The 24,224-nt window shown below is 44.8% G+C and overlaps 1 protein-coding gene across 1 annotated transcript; it reads right to left on the bottom strand.

Annotated features, from left to right (window-relative positions):
• Positions 1–688: 688 nt before the first annotated feature.
• On the bottom strand, positions 689–22,346 carry CREBL2 (cAMP responsive element binding protein like 2). Its single transcript, XM_090043844.1, has 4 exons — positions 22,191–22,346; positions 8,098–8,295; positions 6,529–6,676; positions 689–1,305 (listed from the first exon to the last, which is right to left on the bottom strand). The coding sequence occupies exons 1-4, from the start codon at positions 22,203–22,205 to the stop codon at positions 1,301–1,303; spliced, it is 366 nt and encodes a 121-aa protein (XP_089899970.1). The 5' UTR covers positions 22,206–22,346; the 3' UTR covers positions 689–1,300.
• Between the last annotated feature and the right edge of the window lie 1,878 nt (positions 22,347–24,224).

Below are 24,224 nucleotides of genomic sequence, written 5' to 3'. Positions count from 1 at the left end.
CAGCACACAATTGCAGCAGCAGGAGTCTGCAGGGTTACTTATCATTTCCTCTTCCTGCTTCCAGGTGCCTCTGGCCTTTGTAGTCCACAGTTGCAGCCAGCAACAAATTTAAGCAGCGGACAGGATGTTTAACAACCCCCTCCCTGGCCCTGGACCCCAGCCATGGTTTGCTAGGAGGCACTCCCTCTTCCCCCAGTAGACTGGGCTGCATCCTCAGCCGGGTCTGCCCCCCACCCCCGCTCATCAGTCAGCCTTCACTGCCCCGGGGCCAGCCCTGTCTCTGCAGCAGACAGCACAGAACAGCCCACCCAAGGGCTGGAAAGCATGCTGTGATGCTGGGGGACTGTGATTTAACTTGAACCACAAGGGGGTCTGGGACAGAAGTTTCATAACTGATTTGAGTCCAACTAGTTTAAGTCCGACACTACATTCAACCAGGTTTATCTTAAACCAGTTTCAGCCAGTTTGAAGCTGGTTTAGATGCACAGAGCTTCTGTTCTGTTACAGGTTTAAACCAGTTTTTGATCACTTAAACGAATGTGTGTGTAACTTCTGTCCCTAGCCAAAAAAAGATAAAACAGAAGCTGGTTTATATACTCAGGTCTCCATTTCTAGGGAATCAGACCCAGTATAAAAGTTCAAGCAGCTTCAACCTGCTTAGAGTACACAAAAGTAACTAAAAACCAGGTGGGTTTGTGGGTTTTTTTATTTTACTTTTAAGCAGATATTCACATAAATCATTAGTAAAATGATAAGGATATTAATTGTCTCATCACAGTTTAAAGAAGGAAAGACAAAACAAATATAATGACAATATCTGTACACAGTGACAACATCTTCTCAGAGGAGATGTTACAGCATGAGCCATGCATACACAACATACCACAGACAAAAAAAATCAGCTTCATCTTGGTTGAGTGATTAGGTGCATGAGACTTCAGATCTTACTGAAGATTAAAAGCTTGGCAGCTTTCATGAGTAATAATAAAAATAAATTCAAAAATCACAAAAACAGTCTACATTGCAGTATTAACAGCAGAGACATTTAAAAGCTGAGATGTTGCTTCTGTCTACCTATAGGAGATATTACAGGTACATACTAAATATGCTTCAATATTCAAAACCTGTACGCTAGGAGTTTCATATTCAAGTTGAATTTGTGACCAAAAAAAAGTTATGCAGATTTCAATTGGGTGGAAGGTGGCAAATAGAACCAGCAAAGCAAGATCTTCATCATTCCTTCACGGGATGCAGAGCAGGGCTGGACTCACCACTGACTTCTGTATCAGCTGATCGACTTTCACCCTGAAAAAGAACAATCGATCATAACCACAAGCACCCTCTCAAACAAGTGAGATGAGATCATGGTAAAAGATTAAAAAAAGCACCCTTTGAAGAGTATCTAATACATTTTTCAAACTTCTTTGTAGGTTATAAAAAGCTTCTGAGAAACACTTAATGGGTTCTATGCAACTTGGTCAACACTTAGTATCATCAAATTTTGAATGCAAAAATCACAACTAGTTATATATGAATGAGACAGAGAAAGTAAACCAACAGTAGGCAAAACATTCTTGATTAAATGACAGTTCCATAAAACCCATGCAGTTCATTTTTCAGGATTCCACACATCAAATAAAAGGGGAAGAGGAGGTATTTTCCTCTCAAGTTTCCATTACTTCAGAATTCCTTAGGCATGAGTTATCACAGCTTCACTCCCATCACACCCCTCAATAATTCCATTTAGACCAGGGGTGTCCAACCTTTTTGAATGTGGGGCCGGATCATGAACTTTTTAATCACCCAGTGGCCCGGCGAGCCATATTCAAACACCTGCTGTCCTGGGCCAGAGAGACCCTGCCCGTGTAGCCCTACTGCACCTGCCTGTTACTGCAAGGTTCATGGTAGCTGCTGGTGGGCAGGGGCAGGAGGGAACCAGTCTGCATCCAGGCAGCTACTGCCCCAGAGACTGAAGCGGAGAAATAAACAGCTCCACATCCCCATCCCCGGAGCAGTGCAGCCCCATGAGCCAGTGCTGCCCGAGGAGGCTGAAGCAAGGCGGCCACTGCATCGCAGCCCCTCACCCAGCTGCCGGCACGGCCCCGCTCACCGTGGTGCCCGGCCACCCGCACATGCAGCGCTGATGGCCTCAGCGCTGCGAGCCGCCTCGCCCCACAGAGGTGATGCCAGGACCCCGCCTGCTGAGGCCCCTCCAGGGCTGCCCTGCTGACTGCCTGTGCCAGGTGCCCTGTTCCCATTCCCACCCCGTGGCCACTGAGCCTGGCAGGTCCCGGGAGGCGGGCAGGATGCCGGGGGCAAGGGGCTGAGCCGGAAAGAAGTAAAAGCAGGCGCTATCCCCAGCTCGTCCTGTCAGCCGCAACTGGGGCAGCCCTATGCTGCGCAGCCCTCGGGATGGCAGGACCCGGCTCACATGACAAGCCCGGCCCCGCAGGGGTGAGCAGCTCCCCTCCCCTCCCCCACCCGCCTGTCCCAGGCAAGGGACTGTGGGCCTCAGAAAATGGCTTGGCAGGCCGCATGGTGGCTTGAGGGCCTTATGTTGGACAACCTGATTTAGATCAATTAAGATGGCTGATCTAGAACTGGTGTAATACTACTGAATCAGGTGCTTACTGCATCTTCATGTGCCAGCAGAACAATGGTGCGAAGAGCCTAAAATGCACTAGAATGTACACAAGAAGATTTTGGAGGGTCCTGAAGAACTCCCTTTCCACCCAACAAGCGCAGAGTGCTAAGTAACTTTTAGATATTCAAGATAGGTGGGGACACAGGATGCTCAGTGGCCTGCTAGTTCCCTTCTGCAAAGTCTTCAAGAGGCAGCCAGCCTCCTTCTTGGCTACAACTACTGCAGGGGTAGGCAACCTCTGGCACAGGTGCCATAGCAAGGCACGCAAAGGCTTTTTGTTTGGTATGCGTGCCTCAAGGACAGCGGGGAAAGGACCAGGAGGCAGGGCTGTGCTGCCACAACAAGGATTGGGCCCCTCACAGCTCCCACGATGCCCTGGCATGCCAACGTTTTACATGTTGAGCTTGTGGGTGTTTTTGGAGCACTGCCCAAAAATGTTGCCGACCCCTGAACTACCGTGACAAAAAGGAGGGGGAAGGGCTACATTCCCATCTTTCTTAGGGGAATTAGCGAGAAGACTCAGGGTTACTTGGGGTTTGGACTGGATCCCTGGTCAGAGGACCAGATTCGGTCTTTACAAGAGTTTGTATATAGGCAGCCCTCGGGATGGTGGGACCCTGGTACATATTACATAAACATGATATTCAAAAACATTTTCAAACTCTTGCAATTGCCAAGTGGAGCTGGTGAACTTTGGAGTTCTCAAAATGCAGGGCCACAGAGATTCAAGGCCAGAGGGTCACTGATGACCTAGTGTGACCTGTGGCAAAACAAAAGCCACAAGATCTCATTCAGGGATCCCCTCCACTGAGCACAAAACCTGATAACTGAACTGGAGGCAATCGGGGATGATGCAAATATTGACTGCCTTCAGGGCCCATGCTTACATCCTGTTTTCTAACACTTCATTTTGGTTAGCAGGATATGCAAGGACACCATGTTACACAAAAACATTGCGACTTAGACTGTAACGTACTTCTTATGAAGGATTCTATAATCATGTTGCCCCATCCATATCAGACACAAAATAACCTTTGTAACGGAAGACAGATTCTACTAACCATGTAAAAAACTGACATGCTAGACAGGCTCCCAGAATAGCAAATCCCAGTAAAAAAAAAACTCTGATGAATGAGATGATTACCACCAAATGAGGAAATCTCCATTTACCCTGGTGGGTAAAGTAGAGATGGGCATTCTAGCTCTTGCATGTGTCCACAAAGCCAACTTATACAAAGAACCTTCAAACAAGTTATCACAAAATTAACTACCATATTTGCCTGAATCCAAGACAACTCTGAAATTAAGACAACCCCCACCAATAATTAGATTTTATACATAGAAAAAACTGCAAATTAGTTATAATTTTCCATGTACAAAATCTAATTTTGGGGGAACTCTGTTAAATTCATTCCCCACAACTGCTGCTGTGGGCAAGCAGCTGTAGGGAGGCAGGCAGCAGGGCATGACTCTGGCCTGACCCCTACCCCCCCACACACACTATTTGCCCTCTGATGCCTGCTCCCCCTGGGACCTGGAGACCACACACTCTGGCCACAGGCACAGAAAACACTGGATGGGGGCTGCAGAAGCGACAGTTCTGGCCCCAGCCCCAAAACTTGAGCTAAGGCCAGACTTGCTGCCACTGCCACCTCTGCTGCATGGCTGGGCAGGGGCTAAAGCCAACAATTGCTCCAGGCCAGAGCAGGGCTGGAACTGAGAGTGGAGCTGGAGTGAAAGTGGTAGCAGTAGGCAACACAGTGCTGAAGGGGAGGGGAGCAGCTGAGGCTCTGAGCCTGGAGTCAGAGCTGCAGCAGCCACTGCCACTCTCCCCCCGCTGCAACTTGTACTCCAATCCAAGACAAGGGGGTCTCTCCCCCCCCCACTCATTCTAAGTGGGGGAAAAACCTCATCTTTGATTCAAATAAAAACTGTACAAAAAGGAAAAGGGGGAGGCATGAGAAAGAACACAGGAGATATACATATGTCATGAGAAGCAAAACCAGCATCTTGTCCATTTGTCACACATCTAGCTGCAGTTAAAGATTTGTGTAATGATTAGCTAACTCCTCTGCATATTTGCCAGAGCTCTGATTCAGCACCAGTTAAGTGTCTGTCTTATTTTAAGCATATGTTTAAGCATTCAACACAGATTAATATTGGGAAATACTGTGGGACTGTCAAACTAAAGGCACTGTACACATGCAAGTTATAATGATAGATCATATATTAGTTTTGGCTTTGCTATGTCTACTGTCCTACTCCTGCAATATAAGAAATTAATCATATTTAAGAAAAATAATTCTTGATGTTTCACATAGACAATTTTTTCCACAAAGAGCACTGAGGCCAGACAGACACTCAGTATGGAACAACAGACCTACACTTAAGGCTTGGCCCTTTCATCCTCCTCCAAGCAGAACAAGGCATGAACTGCAGTTCTCAGCTAAAGGGATTTAGAAATATACACCCTGTCCTTTTCTTGCCTATATGAGGCTTAACTTTCTAAATGGGCTTCCTCCTCTGTTTCATTTTTCTGCCTAGTGCTAAGTGAAGTGCCAGGTAAATAACTAAAAAAAAGGACCGTTAAGAATTAAATTAGTTAAATGTGGTCAGCTCAAGAAATTGTTGTACTGCTAAAGTTCAGCACTCATACCCTAAGGAATTAAAGCATGGACGATGGCTGCAACAAAAGTGTGTTTTTCCCTAGTTATTTTCACAAGAAAATAATTATACTTAAGGACTATGTTAAAGAGTGTTATTTAGATTTCAAAGTGAAGTCAGAAATGAGACATATGCAGATGCCAATATAACTTTAGTTCTGCTTCCTTGCATGCAATGCATTACACATTTTGTCTCTAAGTTACATGACAATTTTTTTCCATAATGACCCCTCATCTCATTCATTGTACAGGGTGCACATGCAAAAACAACGAACTAATGATGCACAGGCTATTATAGGCTTCACGCTTCCTAATCTGACTTTGCAATCTACATAATAATTCTTTTCATGTAGCTTTAATATGAAATTTGAAAATTCAGTGCACACTTAAGTGTATTCTGTTTAAGTTCGTGGCCTTAGGACTAAAAAAAGGCCATGAACTTACCAGACGTATGCACTTACCTGGGCTTAATGCTCGCTAAGTACACAGCACTGTCAGTTCTACAGTATTAGCAGATCCTAAACTAACTACCTCCCATCACTATCAGAGTATTTAAATAGCAAGTTAAAAGCCTGGAAAATGAGGGGAAACTGACTGGAGTTAGGCTCAAGTCTGCTGTTAGCAGCTCAAAAAATAAGGGGAAATACTATCATGAAACTGACTGGCTGCAATTAACTTCAAGGTTTCTAATAGCAGCCTTTTGACAACAAATTCTCTTCACCACTGCTAGCACCAATTAGTATGCAGTTAAGCAGAGTACAAAGTAAAAAGTGGGACTGAAAGAAGTACTTTACTAATATGCAGACAACCAATGTCCATGACAACAGAAGCAATCATCAGAAAAATAGGGACTGGCATCACCCTTTAAAGTTACGCAAAATATCCCTGATCTAGTATGGATATAGGACCCCTTTCTCCCCCTACTTCTGCCTACAGATTCAGAGAAAAGCAAAACACACAGGTGCACTCTGGCCAAACATTCACTATCCCATTAGAGAGAATAATAATAATAATAATAATAATAATAATAATAATATATAAAAAACTCCTGTGCCCATCAGGAAAAATTTTATGCTTCAAGAAAGGAGGATCATTTCTTGAAAACCACCTTTCTAGCCAATGTAACTGCATGTGTTACATGTTCAGGCAAATATTATAACAATATGCATTCCTACACAAGAAAAGACATACAATAGGGATGATCATAGGCATGATACTTACAGGGGTTGTTGCTGTTTGCTTCTGTTTTCACAACCTTGGAAAGTTTGGTAGAGTTCTGCTGCACTTTGCTTTGCTCCTCTCCAGTTAGTAGGGCTTTTATTTCAGAGGGGATTTTCCCTTGGTCCATTGCCATGCACCACTGCTTGTACTGAAATATGAAAACACATCAAGCATTAGCAAACTGCCAGGATCACAGTAGTAGTTTGTACCTACTGAGGTGAAACCTTTTCTACAATTGTTGAGAACTAATGAGCTAAGCACATGTCCAGAGCTGCATACCTGACCCGCGTAAATCCTGTTTCTGTTAATAAACTGCTGCTTGGGGGCACAGCTACATACAATACAATAAGCATTAAACAGTGTAGAACTCTTCTGTGCTTTCTGGCTACTGCCATGCCAGTATACTGCTCCAGCTCACATGCTATCAAAAAGTCTCATAAACCTTGTGCTGGTGAAACCTTCACATTAACACTTTCTGATGCTCTGCAAGCCCCTTTGAGCCTCCACATCTTCATTGGCAAACCACAGAACACAGGATGTTTGGGGAACAGGCCAGAAGTCCTTACCCTCAGCTTTTATATTTGTGCTACCCTTTAGCAATATTATAACTAAGTTATAATAGTTAACTAAAACATTCTGAATGAAGTAGGATTAAAGCTGGAGCAGTTTTGCTACACTTGAATCATACAGATATAAGTCGCATCGTAACATATCCATAACAATACCCTTTAATATCAAAACAATCAGTACATCGTTCTATAACCCAAGACCCAGTTCCTCAAAAGCAACTTATATACTGAGCTCCATGGGAGTTCTGGTGGCTTAGGTGTCTATATTTCAAACCTATTTGCCTGTGCACTTGCGCCAACATGGCCCATTGTGCCTGCAAAAATGTACAGGCACCTAGTTCATGCGTACCGAAAACCAGACAAGTGAGCACCAAGCAACATGGCCTTGTAAATAAAGTTTTGTGCATGGTGGGGGGAGGTGGGGGCAGAATATGCACCAAACCAAAGGCTGGCCAAATACATCTGCAAGCAACAGATCTCTATTTTAATATTTCCCTGCCTCCCCTAACCTTTACATCAGGCTATTCCAAAACATAAGAAATGAAATGTCAAGGGGTACAGCCTCTGAATCGGAACTTCCTAGCTGATAAATGCTGGAGACTGCAAGTGAGAGGAAGAGTGGAAAAAAGAGCTTTGCCATACCCTGTTCACGCTCCCTTTCAGCATCCACTCTGCCACTGTGTGACATAGGATAGTGGGCAAGATAGATCTATGGTCTCAACAGTAAGTGGCAGCTCTTACATGTTCTAAGATGCCAGTTCTATGCACAAATAAACCACCTTACTTACTTATTTTTAGTTCAAAGACAACAAATATTACTAATCCTTTAAATCCCTCATGCTACAAGAATCACTATCAAGATGCAAAGCAGGCAAGCAATGAATACATTTGCTCTTACTATTTGGACAAGTTATAGCCTAACTACGATCTCTATGGCAAACATTCATAACTTCAGTGCTAGCAGGATCCAGTCTAGAAGTTAAGAAGGAAACAGCCTTACCATTTCCAACTCTTCTCTGAGTGCACAGATGGCTCTCTCCCTGCTTGACACCAGTTCTTCCAGATATTGGTACCTCAGCTTCTTTCGTGCTCTGCACTCTCTTGCACTCTGACGACTTCTCTCGAGTTTTGCCTTCAAGTCTATTTTGGCTGGTTTACGACCTCGCTTGCCTGGTTTTTTTACCTTGCCACCAACTACCTGCAAGACAACAGCAAGTTAAACTTCCATTTGGAGTAAGAAGTAAGCAAGAAAACTCTCAATGTTGCTTTTGGAGGTGCAAAGAAAGAGGAGTGCCTGCATGTGGAAAGCTATTCACGGGGAAGGACTATCAGGTGATCCTGGAAAAAAAAGGAGAAGAGAGTCAAATGTTTATTTTGAACTTCTGAAAGAACTGTTGACAACAAAAAAAGGGAGAGAGGCCTTAGCAAAAATTCACTACTGAGACAGCTCTTCAGTGGGCTACCCTAACCAGACAGAAATCTACCTTGCAGTGGGGTAAACAGATGTCAACACAGCAGCCCCGTCCACAGGATTATCTAAACATCATGTGGCACTTCTAAACCACTGCAATAGATTAGCAACAATGCTATAAGACCCCAGAGCCAGTATAGAGTTCAGGGCAATGCCTGCAATGATGGGCTGGTGCTTTTAGCTACTACAGGCAGTCCTCAACTTATGACGCTTTGAGTTGCAACAAACAGCAGTTACGACACTTGTAAAACTGACACCTGGGTTTCCAAGTTCCGACATGGGTTTCAGCTTTACGAAGCTGAATGTTGGATACAGGTCTGTCGGGAGGGGGAAGGAAAGGGCCATGGGGGGGCAAATCAGGGCCCCTGCGGGAGTGGGGGGCTGGGACTGGAACAGAGGGTGGGGCAAACGCTGCCCAGCTGAGGCTGCGCCGGGCTCTAGGAGAGGGGGTTATGGGTGGCGGGAGAAGCCGCAGCTTGTCCAGCTGCTTCCCCGGCTGCCCCTGCCAGGGCAAAACAGACAGTGCCAGGGCTGCGCCGGACGACTATGAGAGAAGCCACAGCTCATCTGCTTCCTCCACCAGCTGCCCCTGCTGGGTGAGGCAGGAAGTGCCAGGGCTGTGCTGGATGACTGCAGGAGAAGCTGCAGCTTGTCTGGCTGCTCCCCTGGCTGCCCCCTCCCGGATGGAGGCAAGCAGTTCCAGGGCTGCTCTGGGCGACCACAGGAGAAGCCATAGCTTATCTAGCTGATCCCCCAGCTGCTCGCACTGGGCGGCTGCAGGAGAAGCTGTGGCTTGTCCAGCAGCTTCCACCACTTGTCCAGAAGGGCATGGGGGGGAAGGGAAGGCAGGGATGTGTGACCCCCAGATCTGGTATATTTACAATACATATATAAATAAATGCATATACACAGACAAGTAATATAGCCACACTTATTTATTTTATATAATTGATTGAGTACTTTACAAAATTCTGGGTTATTTTGGGTGAAAATAGGGTATTAAGCCTTGGTTCAGGAACCAATCCCCCATTTATAACATTGTTTCCTATGGGAAAATTGATTCCGAGTTGCAAAGTTTCGACTTAAGATGCAGTTTTCAGGAACCAATTGTGTTGTAAGTTTGAGAACTGCCTGTACTACAATACCAATAAATAAATAATACAGTACACTTCAGAGATGGTCTATTGAGTAATACCACTTACTCTGCACAAAAGCTGAAAGAGAGAAAATGTAAATACCAGGAAACAAAAAATCTTTACTTTTTCAAAAAAAAATATGCCAGTCTCCGAGGCCTGTGCAAAGGAGGAAGAATTTCAGATTTCACCTGAAAAAAAGCATGAAAAGCAGCAAGATGTGACATTCTGTTCTTCTGTCTCCAGAAGAAAGAAGAAATAAGTTGACCGTGTGACTTAGAATCATAGTTGCAGGAATCCTATTCTAAAACCTATTCAAACACTTATTCAAACTTTTACAATCTATCATCTCAGTCATATCTACTCAATGCTAACTTATTTCAAAGGGAACTAGAATCTTTGATACCTCAACTATGGATTTTGTTGCATTTTCCCTTCCTCTGAATTCCAATCCCTTATGTCCCAGCATGGTTGCCTCCTTAAAATCTGAACGCATAGTCTGTGTAAAGTACCCAGCTCCCCACACTGGAGCTGGACAATTGGCTTTAACGTATTCCATATAAGAGCTACAACTTAAAACACGGCACTGCAAAGGAATCATTTCCACACTTATATCTGGCATCCCCTTGTTTTTAATTCAAAGAAATGGCATATGAAAGTTTTTCATGCTTCATGTCAACATTATTACATAGGTCATCAGCTAAGGTTACCCTACAAGTCTTGTGCCAGACACATACCCTGCTTTACTGATGGAAGAGAAACTCATTTGAGGGTCTAATTATACTGCTTGGTCAACATGGCACTAAGAGTCACTTCCAGTGAATTTAGGATGTAGCAACTTTATGTACAGGCTGTACTTTCCTTATAGGCAACTGTTCAAATGTTACTGTCCATAAAACTAATGAGACTATTACACAATGCTAACATTGTAGAAGGCAGGATTTCTGGGATTATCAAAGCAAGTTTATTTTGTACTGTCACACAGTAAAAACAATCACATAGTGAATTCATGTTCTGTAATGAAAAATGGGTTACACAATGGAAGCCATTCTCTCCATAGCGGAGTGAGTCATCAATCACACGGCAACATAATCCTACCGCCTTATATATTGCCTCTTTTAATTTATTCAGGAGTAGCTGTCTGCCCCAAGCAAGCAGTGGAACACAGATTATTTCATGGACTTCTACTGATTGAAACAAATGTGACAGTCATAAGACCAAGAGAAAATTCAAGCCCTCTGTCAAGTGTGAGCTGTGGAAGGAATATCATTTGATTTATCAATTCCCTCTACTATTCCTATGAAACAAAATTAATGCATGATGTCGTTCCACTCATCTAAGTATGCTATAACAGAGATATGTTTAAGCCTATGTGTATCAAGTTTTGCAAACACTTTTATCACAATCGGCTGGTTTCAACAAACTACATTTATAACAACTGGCTGTTTTCTAACCAAAATTAATGCTTTGGTTCTCAGCAGCAACTGAGACTTGGTGCTTATTCCACTCTGACTGCCTGTGTAACACTTTATATTAAGGAGTTCTAAATCTGCACGGTCTTAATGGGAGACACCCCAAGCACTTACAGCATATTATCCTTTTTTACCCATGATCTGAACTAGTTTCCTCGGAAAAGGCAGCTGAACAAGCATCAGGCCTAAAAGTACTGCAATACCAAGCTGGCACTGAGAAAGGCCACAACAAACTTCAATACCTTCCCTGGTGCCAAAAATGCTGATAGGAGCCTACCACAAGAATAAATTAGTACCATTCATCTGAATAAGACATATGACAGTGCCCATTAAGTGCGATTCCCCCTCACAGTCAACGCTTTTTCAAACCATGGTGAGCCACAACATTGCATACAGTTTACCCAGAATCTCTGTTGCACCCTCTCTCAGCCTGGCACATAAGTGTGGCACTGGCCCTCTGCAAGGTGAAGGTGGAGTGCCCTGCACCTCATCTGCACACATGTTTTTGGAACATCCCAAGACTTGCGACAAAAACACCCAGTTCCAGTCATGAGCGAAGACTCATTAGCATGTGGATCTTTTTTCTTTTTTGGGGGGGGGGGAGAGGGGTAATCTGGAGTATACAAACATACCTAGCAATGCTGAGCTGTGGGGTCCCCCATGGAGGGTGAGGGCACATCAAACATATGCACCAGGCAGAAATAGTGACAGAGGGATTCTGGATGAACTGTATGCAAAGCTGTAGCTCACCATGGCTTGAAATGCTGTTTACTCTGCTGTGACACAGCCCAGTTAATTGTGGTAAATCATGAGTCTTTTGGCTTTTAACTAATTCCATGCACAGTTTATACTAGATATAAATAGGTGCCAAGGTGCTGTTCAAAATTGTGTTCATGAAACATCTGTGCTAAAACCTGCAGCAGTTCCAAAAAAAGAGAACATGTATTAATTCTGGATGGACTAAGTCTATGGATACTGTATCAAATTGTACCATGCTTGTGGAGAGCATGGTCTGACAGTAAGGGGTAGGGAAAGGGGTTACCAGGAGAAAAAGTTGTGAGGAAGCAAAGAGCAAAGGGCTACCTGATCCCCCAGATATTTTTTCCCCCCTGCTGTAGCAGTGATAAGGGGACAAAGTCAAGGCAAACCTCCAATAATTAGATTCAATACCTGGAAATTGTACCAACTTTATACATTTTCCATATACAGAATCTAATTATTTGGGGGGCATCTTATAATCAGGGTCTTACTATGTAAGTTAATATGGCACTTTTTGAATTAGGGCCTACTACCTGCTTGTCTTCCAAGACGTGATGACTTTAGCAGCCCTGCATGCAGTCTGTTTGCAAACAGAAGCAGCAAAGGTTTGTGTTATTTAGGAGACTGTGAGTTAGGGACAAGGCTTGTAGGAATACAGAGAAGCAACATCAATACCGCAGTACTCTGATCTCTGCACAGGAGGACTCTTGAGGTCCCGGCAGGTCTGGAAACATAAGCTCTCACATGGTTCAGCATCCCACTGCATAGCCAGTTTAAGGGGTGATTTAACAGCCTGCTACCATATCTGCTACTACCATACCAGTTTTTCTTAGAAATACTAAGAAGCCCCAAGTTCCCTACTGCAACCTTGAGAAATATGGGTGGAAAAAAAGTCTTGGTTAAATCATTTTTCACTGACTCCTCCTTGACTCCTAGTCCTGTTTGCTTATTTGGTTGCTATGCTGACATGACAGCAGAGAAAGACATAAAGCAGTGCTCAAGCTGAAGCATCAGGAATGAATGGATGAGACAAAAATGTAACTCCTGGATTCTTTCTGTATTCACACAAAAAAAAAAAAAAAAAAAAAAAATCACATAATTAAAGGAGTTATTACTAGTCAGTGCCCATGCTTTTTCATCTCAAATGCTCACATATAATCAAGATACCAAAAAAAAAAACCCAACCCCAAAGAATATTAATCGCTACTCATTATAAATATTAACAATGAAATGACATTTGTTTGCCAGAAATCCAAAAGTGTGCATTTCAGCTAGCTCTTCTGCAGATTTCAGAAAGCAAGGAAAGCATGGCTTCTTGTCAGGCTCCATGGATGCTAACTGCATGTCTGCTACACCTAAAAATTTCTCTCAGCCCCTCCCCTACACTGTGCTTAACTTGCCTACCTTCCTATAATTAGAGACCTGATAAAGAATGTCTTCCTTTTGAAAGCTTGTCTAACTTTACCTCAATTACACAGTTGGTCCAATAAAAGATATTATCCTAAGAAACCCTTGCCTCTCACAATTTCTGGACCATCACAGCTACTATACCACTCTTACACTATCTCACAATATTCTCACTCACAAGTTAAGGAGATACAAACTAGAGAAAAGTACTGTAAGGTGGATACATAACTGGTTGGATCATTATATTCAACAAGCAGTCATCAATGACTCAGTGTGTAGTTAACAGGAAGTACGAAATGGGGTTCTCCAGGGGTCTGTCCCAAGTCTGGTACTGTTTATCATCTTCATCAATGATCTGGATAATGGGATCAAGTGAATGCTTAGCAAATTTGCAGATGACACCAAGTCAAGTATAGTTACAGACACTTAAAGATAGGGCTAGGATCCTGAATGACCTGGACAGACTGGGAAAATGGTTTGCAACTAATCAGATGACATTTGACAAGGACAAGTGCAAAGTCCTGCACTTGCAGCAAAATAACTGCATGCACAAATACAGGCTCAGGATTCGCCTGGCTGAGCTGCAGAGAAGGACCTGGAGTGGTTACAGTAGACCAGTGGTTTTCAAACTGTGGTCCATGGACCCGTGGGGGTCTGCAGACTATGTCTAAGTGATCTGTGAAAGATGACTATAATCAAAAGTACGTGAATACCCAGAGTTACAATGGACAGGGGTCCACACCTCCATTTGAAATTTTTTAGGGGTCCACAAATGAAAAATGGTCTGCTGCAGTGGTTTTCAACCTTAAGCTGAATGAGGCAACCGCATGCTCTTGCTGCAAAAAAAAAAAAAAAAAAAAACAACCAATAGCTTATTAAGACTTGAGGAAAGGCTGAAAAAGCTAAGGTTACTTAGTCTGGAAAAGAGAAGACAGAGGAGATTTAACGATGGTCTTCAAATACCTGAAGGGAGTACAAAGAGGATGGAGATGGACTTTTCTCCATAGCCACAGAAGATATGACTAGGAGCAATGCCCTCAAGCGTCAGCAGGAGAAATTTAGGTTAAAAATTAGAAGGAAGTTTCTGAATATGAAGGTAGTCAAGAACTGGAACAGGCTACCTAGAGAAAATGTGGACTTTTCATCCTTAGAAGTTCTCAAGAACAGGTTCTACAGATTCTTGACTGGAATGGTATAGTCAGGATTGATCTTACCTTGAGCAAGGGCTAGACTAAATGACCTTGTGATGTCCATTTCAGCTCTGCTTTCCCATGATATCTTCTAGCACAGTTCCAAGATCATAAGATCAGTCCTCCTCATGCAAGCTATCCAGGTTTTCTATCAGTGAAAGCTAGGAGTTGGCATTTTCTGGGGGGTGCCTTGAGTCTCAGAAAGTTGGGAATTACTGTCTTAGCCTATCTCACAAGCTGTCAGTGCTGTGCTATTAGCAGCTGTGAAACTGACTTTGTACTGTTGATTTCAAGGCTGCTATTAGAAGGTTAAAGCATGCTGTGTAACAAAGTAATGAGCTCTAATACCATGTGAGCAGCCAAGAGCAGGCTGTTCCCATACAGATTAGCTGGCACAATTAATTTGGTTTAAGTGATGCCTTTACTAAAGTAATCAATAGGATTTGGCAAATGGCTAGTCAATTTGTCCTTCTTAATGGCTGCCTGTGTTACCTGCATACTTCTTAGGTAGCTTAATTTTGTATTTGTACACTTCCCTTCTCGCATTATAAAGGCATTCATTCCAGAATATGTAGCGGTCTTCAGTGTGAAGTCTGCACACATACAGGCAGAGTGCTGTAGTTTGTACTGTACTACAGGTTCTTGTTCCTATAAAGGACAATGGTTGGAAGTATAGAGCTGCAGTTCACTAGCTAATTATTCCTTATGTAGCTTCACTCATCTATACTGGCCTACTTTTATATCCTAAAAGATAAGGTTTAAATAACTGCTGTAGAAACTGCTATATTAGCCAGAGCTCCAGTCATATATAGTTCACTTAAACAGCCTCTCTAAAGCTAATAGCACTATCTGGGGTCAGTGAAGCCCTGCTTCAAAAGACAGAGGCTTTAACATTAGATGATACTGGGCCAAGCTACAGCTGCCTTTCCAAAGTGCTGCTGCTGATTCCAGGCAGCGGCAGCAGCAACTGCATCTACAGCCCCAGTCCCAGACCTACAGCAGTCACCTGTCCCAGACTGGTACTCAAGAGAAAAACCTTTGGCTGCATTTATGTTGAATGGGGGAGAAGGGAAGATTCCAGTAAATACAATAATCCAGACTGAGAGACCCTCCTGTTGCTTTACACTGAAGTTGGCCTTAAGATCTTCATCATGCATTATGCAACTTAAGACAAAAATTGTGAGATGACATGCACACAGCCCCTTTTTGCAATGTCTGGGCTTACAGGCCCATATCAGATGTATAGATTTCATAGACATTCAGGCTGGAAGGGACACCAAAGGATCATCAAATCCAGCCCCCTACCCCAGGGGCAGGAAGTCATCAGGGATCATAGAATCCCAGCAAGAAAAACATCCAAATGTCTCTTGCAGGCGTTCAAAGTGGGTGCTTGAACCACCTCCGGCAGCAGTCTATTCCAAACCTCGGGGGCTCGGACAGTAAAGGAGTTCTTCCTTCTGTCCAGCCTGAAATGGTCGCAGCAGAGTTTGTGACCGCTTGACCTTGTCATCCCTTGGGGCGCTCTGGTGAACAGACATTCCCCCAGATCCTGGTGAACACCCCTGATAAACTTAGAGGTAGCCATCAGATCACCCCGAGCCTGTGCTTTTCCAGGCTGAAGAGTCCCGTAGTTCTCAGCCTCTTATCATAAGGTCTTTCCCTGACCTCTGACCATGCACATGGCTCTCCTCCACACCCCCTCAAGCTTCTCCACATCCTTTTCGAATTGTGGAGCACAAAACTGGACGCTGTACTCCAGCTGTGGCCTCACCAAGGCTGAATACAATGGGAGAATGACGTCCCGGGATTTGCTTGAGAAGCATCTATGGATGCAAGCCAGGGTTTTGCTTGCTTTACTAGCCGCAGCATCACATTGAAGGCTCATGTTCATCTTGTAGTCAATCATGACCCCCAAGTCCCTTTCATCTGTAGTGCTAGCCAGCGTAGCACTGCCAAGCCTATAAGCATGCCGCAGGTTTTTCCTCCCAAGGTGGAGAACCTCACATTTTTCGGTGTTAAACACCATCAGGTTCTTGTCCACCCATTTCATGAGCCTGTCAAGATCTGCCTGGATTGCCCTCCTGTCCTCAGCTGTGGACGCTTTACCCCAGAGTTTGGTGTCGTCAGCAAACTTGGCCAGCCCGCTTCTGAAACCAATGTCTACATCATTGATGAAGATGTCAAAAAGTATAGGCCCTAGGACAGAGCTTTGAGGGACTCCACTGGTCACACCACACCACAAGGATTGGCTTCCGTCAACCACCACCCTCTGGGTCCTACTACGGAGCCAATTCCCCAGCCAGCGGATCGTGGTGAGACCGAGACTGCAGCTGGCCAGTTTTGCCAAGAGGTGATCATGGGATACCAGATCAAAGGCTTTTTTAAAGTCAAGATATATGACATCAATCTCTTCTCCCTTTTCCAGCTGATAGGTCACCTGGTCATAAAAGGAAATGAGATTGGTCAAGCAAGACCTACCCACAACAAACCCATGTATCCCTCAGGATACTGCCTTCAGCTAGTCTTTTAAGGATGGCCTCTTTGATAATCTTTTCCAGGACCTTCCCCAGGATAGAGGTCAGGCTGATGGACCTGTACTTTGACAGATCTACTGTCCTCCCTTTCTTGAAGATAGGCACATCGGCCTTCTTCCAATCTTCAGGCACTTCACCACAGCGCCAGGAGTTCTCAAAGATCTGTGCCAGGGGCTGGCCTATAATGCTTGCCAGCTCCTTGAGTACCCCGGGGTGTAGATTGTCAGGGCCGGCTGACTTGAAAGTATCCAGCCTCTCAAGGTGTTCCTTCACAAAGTCAGCTTTGATGGAGTGTACGGAATCTCCCTCACGCATACCTCCCTGACCCACAGTGGGCAGTGGTGTTTTTTCATGGGCATCAGTTGTCCATGAAAAAGCAAGTTTGCTTTTTCGTGGGCATCAGTTGTCAGTTGTCCCATCTAGTTTAGCAGGGGTCCAATGTTGCTCCCAACATATGGGGTTCAAGGGTAGCAGCCAATGGCTCATTACCTGAACAGCAACACTACAAGATCTAGTATGTATGTATGCACACATGCATAGACAAATACATACAGCAGAAAGGACTTCTTTAAGACTGTATTGGTAAGACCTGTACGCTATAAACAGAATAGGTACTCTCAAATTCAAGGAGGAGACACTAAAGAACACAAGTGTTCCAGACACGATATTTAGCCTATATCCCTCTTTTCTTCAAATACTTCCAGTTTCCTGTTTAAAATCATACATATAACTAAGTTTAATCCCCAAATACACCTTATAGTTTGATTGGTTTTGATTTTTTCAATAAATGAAAAGAAAAAAGAGATAGAGATGTAAGTTAGGAGCACAGAAAAAAAAATTCCAGACTTTAAGCCCATCCAGACTTTGTACCATCATGTTGCTGAAAACAACATTTATAAAAATGGACTGACTAAACTCTGGTAGATGAAGCTATAATATGACTAACCTATGCTAAGGCAACTTTATTATGTCCATTTTCATAGGAAAATTTCTTCTGCAGGCATTCTTGTTCACACTTCAAATAAGGCAGTAAGCAAAACTCTACCATTTAGGCCAACCCCAACAGTAAGTCAGAAAACATGAGTCACTGAAACTTTTAGGATATTACAGGGATCAAACAATGCTGCCCTTAAACCACATCAAAATCCCAGACCCTATGCAATGACACAATGTGTTCCACAGTGATAAAGCAATTTCTCACTATACAATATGGGAAAACTCCCCCCAAAGATGGCATGTAAAGAAGTCAGATACAAATAGCTTTGTCCAACCTGTAGTGTGAAGAATTTGTGCCGAAGGCCTATAAGATAATGATAGGCAATGAAACCTTCCCAAGGGGCATGATCTAGTATCTAGTCCTTTTCAATGAAGCCTGCAGGTGCACAATACCTCAGAGGATTATAAGAGCTGAGAAATGAGGCATCTGCTGCAGGTACATAGTATGAATGTGAAAATTTGGTAAGTCTAAGGGATACTGGCCCCCATTTAAAATTTCTCAACATCCCTTAGCTGGTATAGTAATGCTTATGCAAAAAAGTAATATTAGGAAAATTTGTTCCAGTTTGGAGGTAGGATAAGGTAGGGGAGCTACCACATGTTTACCTTCCTCCATTCTGAGTATATATTATTTCCAGAGAAGCAGTTCTAGCTGATGGGATCCAAAATATATTTATTGCTTGTAAAGAGTTAGGAAACATGGCCAGAATACTTACCAAAAAAACAAATTAACATATTTTTGCCTGTCACATCTTCTTGACATTGCACAAAAATACAAATAAAGTTTAAATTATGCCCAAAATGTGGATGTTCTTCAAACCCTTTTGTAAGCAAATTACATGTCAGAAAAGAAATCTGATTGAGGGGAAAAAATTTAGTTCAGGAGACATTTTGCCTCATATGACACCAGACAGAAGATCCCCCAAACCCTCAAAATTATGGCTCTAATCCAACAGGACTCTTTCACATACTAAGACCCTTGCAAACATACAGAGTTGTGTGATCTCGATGACTATCCACCCTACAGAAAAGCTTTCAGAATCAGGATCCAACAGAACCATATACCATACATGCTGACCTGTCAAAAGATTAACAAGATCTCCTCTCTCAAGTACCAGGTTTATGCTGATAGCTCAACAAATCTATCTTGGAATACAAGGACATGTTTTAGGCTGCATTTGACAGGTTTTTATTTTAACACAAAGAAAACCAATCAATGTAAGTGGCACGATCTCCCTCTAATAAAAAAAAAGAACATGGAGACCTAGAAGACTTCAGGATACCTAACATATAAAGTAAAAGCACACATCATACATATTACTAGTTTTAAGTAACCTAGCCCAGGATTGCAATTTCTGACAGCTGTCTGGTAATCCATGTGAAGCATGTTGCTGGTCTTGAGGTCCTTTCCAGCCCCATAATTTTATGATCTCAGACCAGTTCCTGAAGTACAAGGACCCACTGGCATAAAAACATTACCACAAGCTTTACTTCTCTGAATCCAAACACTAGTTCCTGTTCTAAGTTTCAGATGAGGAATCAAGCACTAATAGAAAACTATTTTCCAGCTGCTAGAAATTACTCTCCATGTCTGGTATGACACACAACAAGGGCAGGACATATTCTAAGCCACTGTTTTTGCAGCACTCAGGCTCTCCGCAATTAGCCCTGGAAATCTGGTCTGTAGATGTTATTACAGTACTCTTAAAAATACACAGAAAAAAGCAGGAATGCCTCTCACTACAACAGGAGTGGGCAAAATGCAGCCTAGGGGCCAGATGTGGCCCACCAGGCCATTCTATTTGGCCCACAGGGCCCCTGAAAAATTTAGAAAATAAATATTTTTCTTCCCTGGGCTGCCTGTCATGCAGCCCTCGATGGCTTACTAAAACTCAGTAAGTGGCCCTCTGCCCAAAATAATTGCCTGCCCCTGTGCTACAAGAACTAGCCTTTACTTTTAGCTCATAGTTTACATTCTTTACATATCATACTTTGCCTCTACTTTAATTTCATTATTTACAGGTTATTGTGGGAGCATAGGATTTATTATACTAAATAAGACCATTAATATCTTTTGCCTGATATTAGTCATCTATATCTGCAGGTTTAAATGAAGCTAAAAATACCATAATGCACTGGCACAGTTGTGCATAGCAGCACATTGCAGGTATATTGATAGCTGCAGGAAAGAAGTACATGCTTCCCCCACACACACAGCTACCAGAAGACCCTAAAGGGGCAGATAACAAAACACTTTCTTTAACATCCATAGCGTAAGCCATTTACAAAAAGATGGCTAGACAGGATTTTTATCAAACATGTTAAACCCCCCTGGCAATTCCTGTGCTGTTATATGTTGCACGCATACACTTTGCATACTTACACAAGGTGTGGGACACACTGAGTCTGTGTTTTGGACATCTGGTGGCTATTTTACCCCATCTTCAACAGTTAGCAAAAATGTTTTAAGCCAGTGGCAGTCCATCTTTTTGGTAAGCGCTCCACAAATTAAGTCCTGCACCCTTCCCAAGTACCACTCTGATCCCCTTCCCTTGCCTGATCTGCTGTTCCACTTTCTGCTCCCTGTCCTATCTGCTCCATGCCACAAACAGAGACTGCCTGTGCCAGCTGTGGCACTCATGCTGCAGGCTGTCCACCCTTGGTTCAAACAAACAGTCACAGAGAACTGCACAGAGGCCCACTTTTCTCGGACAGGCTGTACCCTGCAGCATCCTGCACCAGTGACAGCAAATGACAACCTGACAGGGGAGATCCTGGAGCCCTTGGCAATATTATTTATGAAGTTTTGGGAGACAGGCAAGTTACCAGACGTAAAGAGCTAACATAGTGCCTCTCTTTAAACAAGGCCAAAAAGAAGACCTACATTTCCCTTTCTGCAACTTCAGATCATTGCTCCTTGTTATGTCATCTGTCACCACTGAAAACAGTCTAGCTCCATCCTCTTTCAAAGTGTCCTTCAGGTAGTTGAAGGCTGCTATTAAATCCCATCTCAAGTATTCTCTTCGCATCACATGTCAGTCACATCAAACAAAGTTGATTTCCTTCTTTGACCAAGTAACTACTTGGGTAGATTAAGGGAATTAAATTAATATAGCATATATGAACTTCAGCAAGGCTTTGAAGCCTTCACAAAGGCTTATTACCCTCTCACAAACAAATTGGAAAAACGTGGGTTGGATAAAACTATCGTAAGGTAGACAGACAACTGGTTCAATATCCACAAGCGAGGGTAATTAATTATTAATGGACCCAAGTCATAATGGCAGCAGGTTTCAAGTGGAGCTCCACAGGGGTTTGCCCTAGGCCCAGTGCTGTTCAACGCGTTTATTAATGATGTAGATACCGGAATAAAGAGCTTCTTGAGCGAATCTGCAGGTGACACTAAATAAGGGAAAAACCACAAACACCCTGGAAGACAAGAGAGCAATTCAAAAGGATCTTGACAGTTGCAAAGCTGGGCTGGAGTGAACAGGCTGAAGTCCAACAGCGACAACACAAAGTGCTGCACCTTGGGAAGAATAATCAGATGCACATTCAAAATGGGGGACACCCGGCTGGATGGCAGCACTGTGGAAAAGGATCTGGGGGTGTAGACAGAAGTGCAGCTCCTAGCTTTAAGTCAGAATGATTTTCGTAAAGCAGCCCAAGTTACACGGTTACCCCAGATCAACAGGGATCAGATTCCAACCTGACAATATTGTTGGCGCAGGGGAAGCCTAGGATCACAATCCCAGGTTCCCGCTTCACTGGTAAGTTGCAAGCACGGGAGTCCAGGCCTGCAGGCCGCTCCCAGCCTCGGGGCACACCACAGCCCTCCGCTCTCAGCCCTCTACTCTGCCAATCAGCCCAGCCACACGTTTCATTCAAGGTACAACGGGAACCAGCCACAAAGTTACTGTGTATTTCTGGGGAGGGGATGATCTCACCAGCTTCGTGCCTCACTCCCCCTGCACCCGCCTGAGAGGTCAGACGTGCCCCCGCTCGCCGGCTTTGAAGCTGCCTGCAGCGCTGCACTTGTGTCTGCTCACGGCTATAAACCGTCACGGCTGTCTGCGGCCAGAGCAGACTAGCCCTTCCGCCTGCGCCCGCGACGGCGCGCAGCCCGCTCACCTTGCTGTCGTCCATGCGGCCGGACCGAGCCACAGGCAACACCCCCGACCGAGCGCCCCCGCCGGGCCCGGGCCGCCGGGCCCAGCCTGGCCTGTTTACAGCCCGCGGGGCGCCGTTGTGACGTCAGAGTGGCGACTCTGGAGAGGGGCGGGGGCAGGAGGAGCGCCGCGGCGCCTTCTGGGAAGATTAGTCCCGCTGTCCTCCGAAGCCTCGCGACAAGATACCGGAGAACTACCGGATCAGCACGAGGTTTCTTCCCCGTCTGCGGGGACAAGCTTGGGCTGGCTACGGGTCCCCGCTGGGCTCAGAGGGCCTGGCACAACGGGGCGTGCGCAGGCGGGGCTGCCGCGAGGGCCTGCTCTGGCCCCGGGACGATACCGCGGAGCCGTTGTGCCCTGCCTCCGCCTGCCGAGGTGTTGTTCAGCGGGTGCCTGCTGGGGTGCAGCTTGTTGCTTTCCTGCCCTGCGTCCTTGTGGGGGATGGTGTCATTCCAAGATCCCGAGGGGCCGCCTCTCCCTGTGCGCGAAGAAGGGTGTTTGTGCCTGAAAGCTTGCGAAGAGGAATTGTTTCCAAGTATTTGAGTTGGCCTAATAAAAACTACCGCATTTCTCCAAAGGACTTTGTCTGCCTCTGTGCTTAGCCAACACCCCCGAGTTGCCGTGGGCCCCGTCACATTTCCTGGGACAGTCCCAAGTCCTGGTGCTGAGCACACCTGTGTGTTTTGCCGCACCTCGAAGGCTTTGGACGCACCCAGCACAGTGATTTGGTTCTCTGTGCTGCCTATTTGCTGCATGGAGCTGGGTTTAAGATGCTAGGAAATCCTGGTATCAAAAAAGGGGGGCAGTGCATGTGGTGGCAGTGTGTGCCACCCAAAGCTAGAGCCTGGCCACCAGCCGCTGCATGCTGGGACTGCTGCCACTGCAGCCCTGAACCCCGGATAAGGCTGCTGGGGCCAGCCCAGGTGCCCGCCTGGAGCACCTTTCCCTGCACTAACCCCACGTGTGGGGGCGTGCACCAGGGCAAAAACCAAGGCCAGAAATTTGTGCCGCTGCTTTTTTCCCCACGGCAACTGCACACCCCTGCTCGTAGGGATGCAACCTAAGAGCCTTTGCAGTTGGGCCTTTTTGCCTGAACTAGAGGGGAAATAAAAATGTTCCAATTTAGTTAACTTTCCCTCACCTCACACATTTCCACAGAACCAAGCATTATCCTGATCAGCACTTTTACACATGCTCTGAGGGTGGGGGGTGGCACTTCAATTAGATCAGCTCCAGCAACCTCCTGCATCTCCTGTATCAGCATCCCTGCACTTAACAATGGCAGTGGAGGTGCTTGAACTAAAGCTCGTTTGATGAACTTTCGTTCAAGCAACTCCCATCACCATTCTTAAGTATGGGGAAGCTGATACACAAGATGCAGGAGGCTGCTGGAGTGCACAATTGCCACACTTCAGCAGACTCGGTTAATAAGTCTGCTCTGACGCACTGGAATTCCACAGACTACATCTGGTTCTGAAGGTCTATTTGTGAACTTTTCATGGGGCTGTATTCATAATAACTGCCTACAACTTAATGCTCATGATATGCCATTGTTAGAGCTAAGGCTCTGCACAGGGGATTTTGCCCCCTGAATCACAGACCTACCTCACAGGAGACAGGCTTATACGGGTTTCTCTTCTGATGTCAGAAGCAAGGTGCTTTGCATATGGTGCCCTGTCTGTCTATCCAGAAATGCTCTTTCCACCTTCCCAATCTGCCCCCGAGGTAAGGAAATTCAATGGGGCAAGAATGGTCAATGTGGTGAACAAGGATCTCTAGATACAGAGGAGAACTTGACCACCAGGTCAGCTACTTCACCATATTGTCTCCCTGGCTCATACCTCTGCCCTCTCACCCATCCTTGAAGAAAGTGATTAGACCAGGGGTGGGCAATTATTTGTGCTGGAAGGCCAGTTAGGGACTTTTGGTGAGCTGTTGTGGGCCAGGTCAGCACCCTCCACACCCTGCCCAGCCCACAACAGCTCAACAAAACTCC

The sequence above is a fragment of the Crocodylus siamensis genome, chromosome 4, assembly GCF_052110815.1.
Source record: "Crocodylus siamensis isolate JL-2025a chromosome 4, ASM5211081v1, whole genome shotgun sequence".
In the NCBI taxonomy this organism is placed as follows: domain Eukaryota; kingdom Metazoa; phylum Chordata; order Crocodylia; family Crocodylidae; genus Crocodylus; species Crocodylus siamensis.
This window is presented reverse-complemented; position numbering and strand designations above follow the sequence as displayed.

What these genes read in the sequence shown, in the direction of transcription:
- CREBL2 (XM_090043844.1), bottom strand. An exon ending in TCAGAGAAGAGTTGGAAATG is followed by an intron (nt 6,677 to 8,097) that starts GTAAGGCTGTTT and finishes TTCATATTTCAG; the next exon opens with TACAAGCAGTGGTGCATGGC.